Source organism: Pseudopipra pipra, chromosome 29 (assembly GCF_036250125.1).
Source record: "Pseudopipra pipra isolate bDixPip1 chromosome 29, bDixPip1.hap1, whole genome shotgun sequence".
NCBI lineage: Eukaryota > Metazoa > Chordata > Aves > Passeriformes > Pipridae > Pseudopipra > Pseudopipra pipra.
This window is the reverse complement of record NC_087577.1, coordinates 977,620-989,238: the sequence shown is the minus strand read 5'-3', so window position 1 is coordinate 989,238 and position 11,619 is coordinate 977,620. Positions and strand designations below refer to the sequence as shown.

General features: G+C 66.7%; 2 protein-coding genes across 5 annotated transcripts; one reads left to right on the top strand and one right to left on the bottom strand.

Annotated features, from left to right (window-relative positions):
- The first annotated feature begins 10 nt into the window (after nt 1–10).
- ECM1 (extracellular matrix protein 1) lies at nt 11–4,425 on the top strand. The gene is made up of 7 exons (XM_064638258.1): nt 11–905; nt 1,498–1,569; nt 1,915–2,213; nt 2,603–2,968; nt 3,580–3,800; nt 4,025–4,112; nt 4,203–4,425. The coding sequence occupies exons 1-7, from the start codon at nt 866–868 to the stop codon at nt 4,374–4,376; spliced, it is 1,260 nt and encodes a 419-aa protein (XP_064494328.1). The 5' UTR covers nt 11–865; the 3' UTR covers nt 4,377–4,425.
- A 697-nt stretch (nt 4,426–5,122) lies between these two features.
- On the bottom strand, nt 5,123–11,618 carry CTSK (cathepsin K). Of its 4 annotated transcripts, none has more exons than XM_064638241.1 (8): nt 11,383–11,618; nt 8,849–9,885; nt 7,872–8,010; nt 7,549–7,671; nt 6,459–6,614; nt 5,909–6,377; nt 5,727–5,832; nt 5,123–5,637 (listed from the first exon to the last, which is right to left on the bottom strand). In XM_064638241.1, exons 2-8 carry the CDS (start codon nt 9,814–9,816, stop codon nt 5,538–5,540), a joined length of 2,061 nt encoding a protein of 686 aa, XP_064494311.1. In that variant the 5' UTR covers nt 9,817–9,885; nt 11,383–11,618; the 3' UTR covers nt 5,123–5,537. The 4 variants fall into 4 exon arrangements, with proteins under 4 accessions (XP_064494311.1, XP_064494310.1, XP_064494308.1 ...); XM_064638240.1 differs by having other exon boundaries at nt 5,909–6,074; nt 6,159–6,377; nt 8,849–11,510; XM_064638238.1 differs by having other exon boundaries at nt 11,130–11,510.
- Nucleotide 11,619: the final 1 nt, after the last annotated feature.

The following is an 11,619-nucleotide window of genomic DNA, read 5'->3' as shown; positions in this document are numbered from 1 at the left end:
CCCACACCTGTACACCCGGGCTCCCCCACCGCAACACTTGGGGGGGGGGGGGGTGTCCCTATCCCAGATTCCCAGGTTCCCATTCCCGCATTCCCATTCCCGGGTGCGTTCTCCTCCCAACCTTCCCGCACTTCTGGGTCCTTCCCGCCGGGATTTCCCCCCGCCCACACATGGGGGAAAGTGGGGGGGTTGCGCAAACCCCGAGTCACGTCGCCGCAGACCCGGTTGGGCAATCGAGGAGGGGGACACGGGGCTGGCACCTGCTCGGGCGTTCGGGCTCAGCCCCAGGCAGGATTTGCCCCCCCTCCGGGACCCCCCTGTCCTGGGGCGAAGGGAGGTGGCCAAGCCGGGACCCTCCGGCCCTGCTGCCCCGCACTGGGGTGTCCCCAGGGTTGGGGACACGAGCTGAGCCCCTCCCCCTCCGGGGGTCCCTCCGTGGGTGGCCCCTGAGCCCCCCTCCCAGCGCCGGGGGTGACTCAGCGGGCGGTGGCCCCGAAACGGGGCAAAACCCACAAAAATGCGGTCCGACCACTTCCCCCTGCTGTGACGCCAGGGTCTGGGGGGGGGGGGGCTGGGGCCACCAGAGGGGGGTCCGGGGCTACCAAGGTGGGGACAGGACCACCAGGGTGAGGACGGGACCACCAGGGTGGGGACAGGGTCCCCAGCCTGTCTGGGGTGGGGGTCACGACCCTGACCCTGTCTGGGGGTGCGGGACATGGAGCAGCCCCCCGGCCCCTCCCGGGGTCCCCCCCCCGGCCCTGCCCCGACGTCAGGCCGTGACTCAGCCCGCAGGATGTGGCCCCGCGCCCGCCCCGGCCCTTCATAAGGCGGCGGAGCCGGCGGTAGCCCCACAGCGCCCGACGCCATGGCGGCCTTCGGCCTCCTCCTCCTCCTCAGCGCCGCCGGTGAGTCCCGCGGCCCCGAGCCACGGTCCCCCTGCACGGCTGGGCCCCCCCCGGACACCCTCATCCTCTTCCTGGACACCCCCGTCCCCTTCCCGCACAGCTGGCTGCCCTTCCCGAGCTCCTGGATCCCTTTCCCGAACTCCTGGATCTCTTCCCGGGCACCTGGATCCCTTCCCGGACACTTGGATCCCTTCCCCGGGCACCTGAGGTTCCCCACAGACACCTGGGGCCCCTTCCCGAAACTCCGGGTCTCTTTCCCGGCCACCCGCGTCCCCTTCCCGAGCTCCCGGGTCCCACCTGGGACACCTGAGTTCCTCCCCGGTATTTGGGACACCTCCAGGATGTCCCACCCTCGCCCCTGGGCTCCCCGCCCCGGATGTGCCGGTCCCTGCCCACACACCTGGAGCCCTCCCGAGTGCCCGGGGGTCCCTGTCCCAAACTCCTGCGGCCACTTCCCGACCTCCTGGGCCCCCTCCCCGGGATGGGGCTCCATTGGGCCCGCAGGTTTGGGAGGGTCTCTGCTCGTTGCCCCATGGGCGTGGGGATGGAGGGGGTGACCCCGCTGACCCCCTGTGTCCCCCACCGGTGACAGCGGCGGCCTCGGGGAAGGTCGAGCAGGTGCTACAGGAGAGCCTGGACCTGCAGCCCATCAACATCGGGCAAGGTGAGGGGACAGGCGGGGACAGACGGGGACAGACACGAGGGGACACTCAGGACGGGGGAGAGGGAGATGCTCACGGGTGGGGACGGGGAGGAAGGAGACAAGGTTGGGGGTGGAGGGACATGGGTGGGCGACCAGGGGAGACATGGATGGGGGGACATGGGGTGGGAATGACTTGGGGACAGTGCGGGTTGGGGATGGGGTGGGGGGACACCCCAATGTGAGACACGGACACTGGGACGGGGAACAAATGAGGAGAGGGGGGCACATGGGGACAAGTGTCACCTGGGGACAGTGCAGGGGGGACATCACCCGCCGTGTCCCCACCCTCCACCCCCCCTTTTTCAGTGCTGCAGGAGGAGGTGGACCCCGTTCTGCCCCCCGACATCCTGTTAGGGAGGGCCACGACCGTCTCGGGCCGCCCCCCGACCTGGGGCAGCGCCCTGGACGGGTTCCCCCCGGCCTGGCCCGTGGCCGCCGCCGTGACCCGGCACTGCCGCGACCCCCCCACGGTGCCCCCGCCCCCGATGCTGCCCCCCAACGCCTTCGCCCACCTGCACCGTCAGGCGGCCGCGCTGGCCGCGCTGCGGCCCCGCATGAGCGACTGCTGCCGGCAGCACAGCCCGCTGCCCTGCGCCCGCCGAGCCGTGAGTGCGGGACACGGGGGGACACGGGGGGGACACCGCGGGGACAGGGGGACTCCGCAGGGACAGGGGGACTCCGCAGGGACAGGGGTGACCACCGCGGGGAGGGGGGGACACTGCGGGGACGGGGGACATCACTGGGAGGGGGGATGTAGAGACACTGCAGGGAGTGGGGACACCGCGGGAGGTGGGATGTGGGGACACCGCGGGGAGGTGGGATGTGGGGACACCGTGGGGCATGGGGACACTTGGAGGGGGGGACATGGGGGCAGAGGAAACACCGGGGCGGGGGGAACGTGGGGACAACGCGGGGAGGGGGCGCGCGGGGACGCGGTGGAGGGAAGGACGCGGGGCCGCCGCGGGGCCGGGGTGACCCCGAGGGGGCTCCGCAGTGGACGGACGTGCTGGACGGGTTCTGCACCGATGAGTTCGCGGTGAAGACGCGGCAGTTCCACTGCTGCCGCCGGCGCGGGGCCGCGCGGCGCCGCTGCTTCGCCCAGGAGACCCCGACCCCCACCTGGGACCCCAACACCACCTGGGAGCCCAACACCGCCTGGGACCTGCTCACCGAGCCCCCCTTCCCGCCCGGGGAGCCCACGGCCGCCAACTTGGGCAACATCTGCGGGCTGCGGGAGCTGCGCCCCGGCCCCCCCCCGCCCGACGCCCCCTCCGGGCCCCGCATCGAGCTGCGGGTCCGCCTGGAGCGAGAGTACGGGCGGTGCTGCCGCAACGAGAGCCTGAGCTGCGCCCACAGCGCCGTGAGTGCGGCAGAGGGGGGGACACGGGGGGACACGGGGGCGGGGAGGGTCCCGGAGTCAGAGGATGAGGGGCACTCGGGTGTCGAAGGACTGGGGGGATCCAGGAATCCGGGAAAGGGACACAAGTGACTGGCAAAGGGATCCAGAAGTCTGGGAAATGGATCCAGGTGTTTGGGAGGGTCTCGGGTGTTGAAGGACTGGGAGGACCCAGGCATTTGGGAGGGGGAACCCAGGAGTCTGGGAGAGGTACCCAGGAGTCTGGGAGAAGGACCCAGGAATCCGGGAAAGGGACCCAGGAGTCTGGGAAAGAAACCCAGGTGTTTGGGCTGGCCCTCAGGTATCCGGGGAGGGGCCCCGTTTATTTGGGAGGGCCCCCGCCATCCGGGGAGGGGCCCCGGGTGCCCCGGCAATGACCGAGGTGCCCGGAGCGTGACCCAGAGGCGGGGGAGGCACCCAGGTGTCTGCGGGGGTGACAAACCTCTCAGGGAGGGACCCAGACGGGGAGGGGCGGAGGCGTCCGGGAAACGACCCAGGGCTTGGGGGGACTCAGGTGTCTGGGAGGGACCCAGAGGTCCGAGGGGGACCCCCTGACCCCCATCTTTGCCCCGCAGTGGCTGAAGGGGATGAATCGGTTCTGCCGGGAGGAGTCGGCGGTGAAGACGAGGCACCACTGGTGCTGCCAGCGCAGGGGTCTCCGGGCCCGGGGCCGCTGCTTCGCCGCCGCCGCCCCCGTCCCCGCCTACGACCGGGAGCTGCACAACGTGAGCCTGGTCCGGCCCGGCCCCGGCCTGCTGCGCTCGCTCTGCGGCCCCACCCGCCTCTTCACGCAGAGGTAGGTGACCCCCAAAACACCCACACCCCCCCTCCGGCACCCCACAATCCCTGATGCTGGAGGGGACCCGGGACTCCCCATCCCAGAGCGGACCCAGACATCGGGGACCATCCAGTGCTCAGGGACCCCTCTCAGGGGGGTTCCCAGGAGTGCACCCCCTCTCCCAGGCTCCCCCCCTTGAGGTGACCCCCCCTCCCTGTGACACGCCCTGTCCGTGTCCGCAGGCGGCCCGTGCCGGAGCTTTTTGGGGCCATGACGGCCGCGTGTTGCCCCCTCGCCCCCGAGGAGCGCGGGGTCTGTGCCCGGGAGCAGGTGAGTGACCGAGGGGTGTGTGGGGGGTTGTCAGCGGCTCTGGGGGACCCCCACGGCCACCCTGACCCCCCCCTTCCCCGCTGTCCCCAGCTGTCCCAGGCCATCGCCACGCTCTGTGCCACCCCCGAGGACGCCTGGCGGGACCCCCAGGGCTGCTGCTCGTGGGAGGAGCCCGAGCGGCGCCGCTGCTTCGACAACGCCTACCTGGACCAGGTGACCCTGGGGGCCGCCGTGGCCCCCCCACCCCCCGGCCAGGACGAGTGAACCCCCCCACCCCCGGCAGGAGTGAGGCAATAAAGATGCTGTGTTGTCACCTCTGAGTGTCCTCATTGTTTGGGTTTGGGGGGGGCCATTGTGTCATTGTTTTGGGTCCCCCCCACACTGTGTCTCAGTGTCTCCGCTGTTTTGGGGCCCCACCCCTGTGTGTGAGTGTCCCCATTGTTTTTTGGGGGCCCCCCCGTGCCCCCATTCTGGGGTGTGCCGGGGTGTGGGTGGGTGTTGGGGTGTTTGTGCTGTCAGGGTGTGTCGGGCCTGGTGTGATACCTGTGTTTGGTTTTGGGGTGTGCTGTGGCCACCTCCTCGCCCACATGGGGTGCCCATGGCCTCTTGTTCCCAGGGGGTCTCTTTCCCCCCCAAAGCCCCTGGATTCTCGTGGCCCCACAGTGTCACTGTCACCCGCATTCCCCCCCCATTGCCATGATCCCAGGGGCTCCCCGTGTCCCTACAGCCCCACATTGACCCCCAGCTGTGGCTGACAGTCCCCAGGGGAGGTGTTTGTGGACCCTGATGGGGTTGGGGGACTCCTGTGGATTCATCCATCCATCCATCTGTCCTTCCACGTGTCCTTCCCCCAGGCCCAGATCCTCCGTCCATCTGTCCATCCAAAAATTCCCCAGCAGCACCTTCTCTCCCAGTTCCGCCCCACCACGGGGGTCCTGCCCCCTTAGGAAAGGGAAGGACTTTTCCCATCCCTGTGACCCCTTCCCAGCACGGAGCAAACTGGTCCCAGCTTTTATTCCCAATTTTATTTGAAAAATAGTTGTATCATTCTCAGCAGCCTCCACTGGGATACAGGGTGGAGCAATAGGGATCTGTGCTCTCCGTTGGGAATATTCCACTTCCACTGTTCCCCAGTATTCCTGGAGGCAGAGGTTGGCCTGGGACCCATTTCCTGAAGCATCTCTGGATGGATTGGCCTCCATGGATCTGGCCAAGCATGATTCATGGGAAGGCAGAAGCCAGCACGGCAGAGAATTCCCAGGAAAACAGAGCTGGGGGGAGCTCATCCCTCCATTCACTGCAGCTGGGCGAGGGGTTCCCTCCCCTTTCCCAGGGGAAATAGAATTCCCCCCGGGAGCGCTGTCCTTGGAGACCGGAAGAGCCCGAGCTGGAAGGCTGGGAAGTGGGGAGGGAAGGGCCGGGGTGTCACATCTTGGGGAAGCTGGCCAGGTTGGCCACGCCGCAGGCGTTGTCCATGTTGCGGGCCAGGAGGACGTAGCCCTTGTTGCCCCACTCCTCGCCCCAGCTGAGGGGTGGAAAAGCAGAGCCTGAGCCTCCGGAAGAGCAATTCCCGAGCCGGTGACCGGCCATCCCGCCATCCCACCCCCGGTGTACCTGTTCTTGATGATCCAATGCTTGGTGCCCTTCTGTGCCCCGTAGCCCACGGCCAGCACGGCGTGGTTGATGTTCTCCGCGTTGCAGTTCTCGTCGTAGTAAACCCCTGGGGACACGGGGCCGTCACCACCTCGGCTTCCCCAGGCAGCCCCAGTGCCCCAGCGTGCCCCCCAGCCCCTCACCCCGGCTGTAGAACTGGAAGGAGGGCAGGCTGGCGTCGATGCCCACGGAGATGGGGCCGATCCGGGCCACCGCCCTCTTCAAGGCCTTCTCGTTGCCTGGGGGGATCTCGCGGTAGCCGCGGCACTTGGCCGCCTTCCCGGTGGGGCTGTACATGCAGCTCTCGTCCTGCCGGGAAGGGGGGGGTGAGATGGGGGTGATGGGGGTGGAGGGAGGGAGGTGTGGGGCCCGTGTCCCCCCACCCCACCCCACCTGGCCGATGTAGGGGTAGGCGTCCTCGGAGTCGATGCCGCGGTTCTGCCGCACGTACTCGAAGGCGTTGGTCATGTACCCGCCGCCGCAGCCGTCGTTGTTGGCCACGCAGTCCACCAGGTTCTGGGGGCTCAGGGGCAGCAGTTTCCCCGTCTTCCTCTTCAGCTGCCCCTCCAGGGCGCCCACCGAGCTGAACGCCCAGCATGAGCCGCACTGGCCCTGTGGGGACACGGTGGGTGACACCGGGGTGACACCAGGGTGACACCATGCTCTGGGCACCCCTGGCAGCGCCGGGCTCACCTGGTTCTTGACAGGGGTGACGTAGCCCTTCTTGCGCCAGTCCATGGCAGCCGGGGCTCGCTCGGTCCAGTCGGGGACAAAGAGAGTCTCGTTGTGACGTTGGTGGCCACGGGGCACCTTCAGCCCCGTCATCGTCCTCACCACCTCCTCGCTGGTCTGGGGGAGGAGCCCAGGGCAGGTGAGTCTGGGGGGAAGGGGGTGTGGGAGCACCCGTGGGTGCTCAGCCCCCCCATGTCCCCAGTGACACCCCCATGCCCCCAGTGACACCCCCCATGCCCCCAGTGACACCCCCCATGCCCCCAGTGACACCCACCATGTCCCCAGTGACACCCACCATGTCCCCAGTGACACCCACCATGCCCCCAGTGACACCCACCATGTCCCCAGTGACACCCACCATGCCCCCAGTGACACCCCCATGCCCCCAGTGACACCCACCATGTCCCCCAGTGACACCCACCATGTCCCCAGTGACACCCACCATGTCCCCAGTGACACCCCCCATGCCCCCAGTGACACCCATCATGTCCCCAGTGACACCCACCATGTCCCCAATGACACCCACCATGCCCTCAATGACACCCACCATGCCCTCAGTGACACCCCCCATGTCCCCCAGTGACACCCACCATGTCCCCAGTGACACCCCCATGTCCCCAGTGACACCCACCATGCCCCCAGTGACACCCCCATGCCCCCAGTGACACCCACCATGTCCCCAGTGACACCCCCCATGCCCCCAGTGACACCCATCATGTCCCCAGTGACACCCACCATGTCCCCAATGACACCCACCATGCCCTCAATGACACCCACCATGCCCTCAGTGACACCCCCCATGTCCCCCAGTGACACCCACCATGTCCCCAGTGACACCCACCATGTCCCCAATGACACCCCCCATGCCCCAGTGACACCCCCCATGTCCCCCAGTGACACCCACCATGTCCCCAGTGACACCCACCATGTCCCCAGTGACACCCCCCATGCCCCCAGCGACACCCTCCATGTCCCCAGTGACACCCACCATGTCCCCAGTGACACCCCCCATGCCCCCAGTGACACCCTCCATGTCCCCAGTGACACCCACCATGTCCCCCAGATGGTTCATGGCCAGCTCGAAGGTGTGGATGCCCAGCGTGTGCTCCAGGTTGTGGGTGTTGATGTACTTGAGGTTCTTCTCCCAGATCAGCCTCCGTGTCACCTCGTCTGCCTGTGCCACGGGGTGAGATGGAGCTGGGCAGGGGGGTCCTGCCTGTGCCCCCCACCCTGGGGGCATCCTCTGGCACCAGGGACATCCTCTTGCCCCAGTATCCCACCCTGGGGACACCCTCCTGCCCCAGTGTCCCACCCTGGGGCCATCCTGGGGGTCTGCAGCTGGCAGAGCCCCCCTCCCCAGGGTCCCTGCCCTACCTGGCCGTTGTACTGCTTGCGGTGGGTTTTCTTCCACAGCTCCCACTGCGCGTCCAGTTCTGGCTCTGGGTGCAACTGGGCCAGGGCCACGGGGACCAGCAGGGCCAGCAGCCACCACATCCTGGGGACCAGCTGAGCACTGGGAATGGGGCAGACACTGAGCCGGGGGGCTGGGGGAGGGCAGGACTCTGTGCCCACCCCCATATCAGGTATGGGGGGCTGGGCCCCTGTGCTGACCCTCCTTTGGGACCAGGACCCCCCTGCACACCCTGCCTTAGGGCCACGGCCCCCTGCACACCCTCACTTGGGGCTGGGATCCTCTTCCCACCTTAGTTTGGGGCGCTGGGCCCCCCCTGCCACCCTAACTGGGGACTGGGCCCCTCTTCTCACCCCGGTTGGGGTCTGGAACACCCTGCCCACCCTAATTTGGGGCTGGAACCCCTATCCAGCCTGATTTGGGGCTGGGCCCCCCTGGCAAGCCTAGTTGGAGTCCAGGACACCCTTCCCAGCTTGATTTGGGGGTCTGAGACCCCTCGCCCACCCTGATAAGGGGCCAGGACCCCCCCGTGGCAGCGCTGGCCGGGTGCCGGCGTCACATGAGCCGGCCCAGCTGGTTCCCATTACAGCGTCCGTGTCTTTCCGGCAGCTCCCAACCGGGGAGAACCAAACTTTGGGGTGCAGGGGGAGCAGGCGGGGGGGTCCCAGCCCTCCTGCCCCTCCCTGGCTTCACCCATCGGCTCCCAGCACCCAGAGCCCTGTGGGGGAGCAGGGACAGGGACAGGGACACCAGCCCGCAGCCCCCCAGACGTGATGTTGCCTCAGTGTCCCCCTTTGTGCCCCTAAGGGTCCCACATGGGACCCTCTTCCCTCCTATTCCCACTGGGATCCGTTTCCCTGGGGAAAAAGCCTCCCACCGCCCCACTGGGTCTCCTGCCCAGCCCTGGGACCCCTTCCCTCCTCCCCCTCAGGGCTCTTACCCCAGCATGGAGCCGTCGGTGGGAGCACTGGGAACACTGGGAGCACTGGGAGTGCCGGGCCGGGGCTGCTGCGCTTTTATCCCGCTGGATCGATTGAGGAAGTTCGGAAGCAGCCGGAAAATTTGGGCAGGCGTCGGGTTTGGATGGGGAGGGGGAGGGATCGAGGGGACGGGGAGGGGGGACGGGGGGGCTGCCCCGGCTTCACGTGATGCTGCAGGGACGGGCTGAGTCAGCCCCGGCGCGGGGCTGCTGCCGCTGGGTCCTGTCCTGGGGACACCCCTGTCCCGGCGACATCCCCGTCCCAGCGACATTCTCCTGCCCCCGGGACACCCTCCTGCCCCACTGTCCCACACCGGGGACACCCTCCTGCCCCAGGGGTGTCCCACCCCTCCACCCTGCCCCAGGACACCCTCGTGCCCCAAGGATCCCGGTCCCAGGGACACCCTCCTGCCCCAGGGGTGTCCCACCCCTCCACCCTGCTCCAGGACACCCTCCTGCCCCAAGGATCCCGGTCCCAGGGATGTCCTCCTGCCCCACCATCCCACCTTGGGGACACCTCCTGCCCTGGGGACACCTCCTCGACCCCGAGTCCTCCCCCCAGCTGGGCAGGACAGGGCACTGGTGCTCCTGGGGCCCCCCGATCCCCCCCAGCACCCTGGGGTGAGGGGGCTGAGCACCCACCGCCTCCAGGAGAGGCCGGACACGGCAGCTCGGGGGCATCGGGGGCATCCTGTGACAGCAGGAGCAGAGCACAGGAGCCCCTCCCTGTCCCCAGTGTCCCCAACCCAGGCAGGCCCCCCCCGCGTGCCCAGTTTGGGGGTCCCAGGCTGGCCCCCGAGGGGGAAGGGGGGGCCCAGACGGTGCTTTCTGCCCGGACCGTCCCCTCCGTCACGCGGCTCCTGCGGGACAGGGCGGAAGGTCCCGGTGGCACCAGTGCCCTGTGCCAGGCGTGGGAACATCGACATCATCACCGTCACCGCCGCTGTCACCGTCACCCTCCGGCCGCGGGCACCGGGATGGACCCTCCTGGGACCAGGCTGGGACAGGGCAGAGCAGAGGGGACAGAGCAGCACCAAGGGGGAAGGGGGTCAGGCTGGAGCCCCCCCGACACCCCCCGTGTCACCCCCTGCCCAGGGGGTCCCCGAGAGAGGGGTCACCCCCCGTGTGACCCGGCCCGGGGGGGCTGAGTCAGCCCTGGGGCTCCAGCACAGAATCATCGCCCCGAGCACGAGGCCCTGACGTGGCCGTGTGTGACTGAGGGCACTGGGGGCACCGGGGGCACCGGGGGCAGGGCAAATGGGGGGGAAAAGGGGGTTTGAGGGGGAAAAACGGGTGGAAGGGGGTTTAGGGGGGCAAATGGGGGGGACAAACAGAGTTTGGGGGGGCAAACTTGGAGAGGGGACAGGGTTTGGGGGACAAATGGGGGGACATGGGTTTGGGGGGGACAAATGGGGGGATGGATGGGAGTTATGGGGGGCCAAAGAAGGGGGGCACAGGGGGTGTAGGGGGGTCAAATTAAGGGGATGGGGATTTAGAGGGAGAAAGGAGGGGATGAGGATTTGGGGGGGGGCAAATCCAGGGGAGTCAAATGGGGGCTTGGGGGGGCCAAAGCGGGGGAGGATGGAGGCTTAGGGGGCTAAACAGGGGGAACAGGGGTTTTGGGGGCCACAGTCCTCTGAGGGGGGGACAGAGGGAGGCAGAAATGAGACAAAGCTTTGAAAAAGGGAAAAACAAAAATCTCTTGTTGTAAAAATCTCTGCTGCCCAGAATTCCCAGGATGAGGAACTCAGGATTGGGACACATCCCGAGGGGGGTTTGGATCCTGCCCCCCCCAAGTGATTGTTCAATAAAATCCCCCCAGGGACAAACAATGCAGTTCCCAAAGGGGGTGAAGGGCCAAAGCTGTGTCCCACCCCTGTCAGCCCCTCCCAGTCCTCATCCTCCTTCCCAAGGGATTTGGGCTGCTCCAGCTGCTTTTCTTCTCCCAGGAGTTGGAAAACCGGGGAGGGGGGGGGTGTTTACACCCGAGTCATCCACAAAAGCTCTGGGAAATGGGAATTTTCCTCCTCCTCCTCCTCCTCTGGCAGCTCAAGGGGGAGGGCCCAGGATGTGACTGGGGAGGAGGATCTTGCTGGGAGAAAAGTCCCTGGATCACAGGACAGGGGTGGGTCACAGGATGGCTCCAAGTGGGATGTTCCCACTTTTCCATAGAGAAATTTGGAATAAAAAAAACCCGAAAAACAAAACCAAAAAAAATAAACCTAAAGCTTTCAAATCTTACTTTTCCAACAAAAGGAGAGGGAAAAGCAAAGCTTCCTGCTCCACTCACAGGAGGAATCTCTGGGCTGGTGACACAAAGGTTTCACACTTCCCTACGTGGATGTTATCCAGGAATTACAGCTCTGGAATCAGCTCTTGTGGGGGTGGAATCTCCCCCTTCCCTGCCCCAAACCAGCAGAGAGGGGACACTCACAACCACCCTGGGGGTCCCCAGAGCCCTCCCCAACATGCAGGGAGAAGGGAGAGACACCCACATTCCATTTAAAACAAAACCAGGCTTCCAGGAAAACTTGGAATTCTTCCCCTGCGCTGCTGCTGTGCCAAGTTTCCTTCCAAGTCCAACTCAGCAACGAATTTTCCTGCTGGAATAGAAGCAAGAGGGAATCAAACTGTTCTTCCAGCCCCTGAGGAGAGCAGGATTGGTCACAAGTTGGTTTGTTTGTTTTTTGTTTTTTTTTTTTTTTCCACAGAAAAAGCCAGAAGATTCCAAG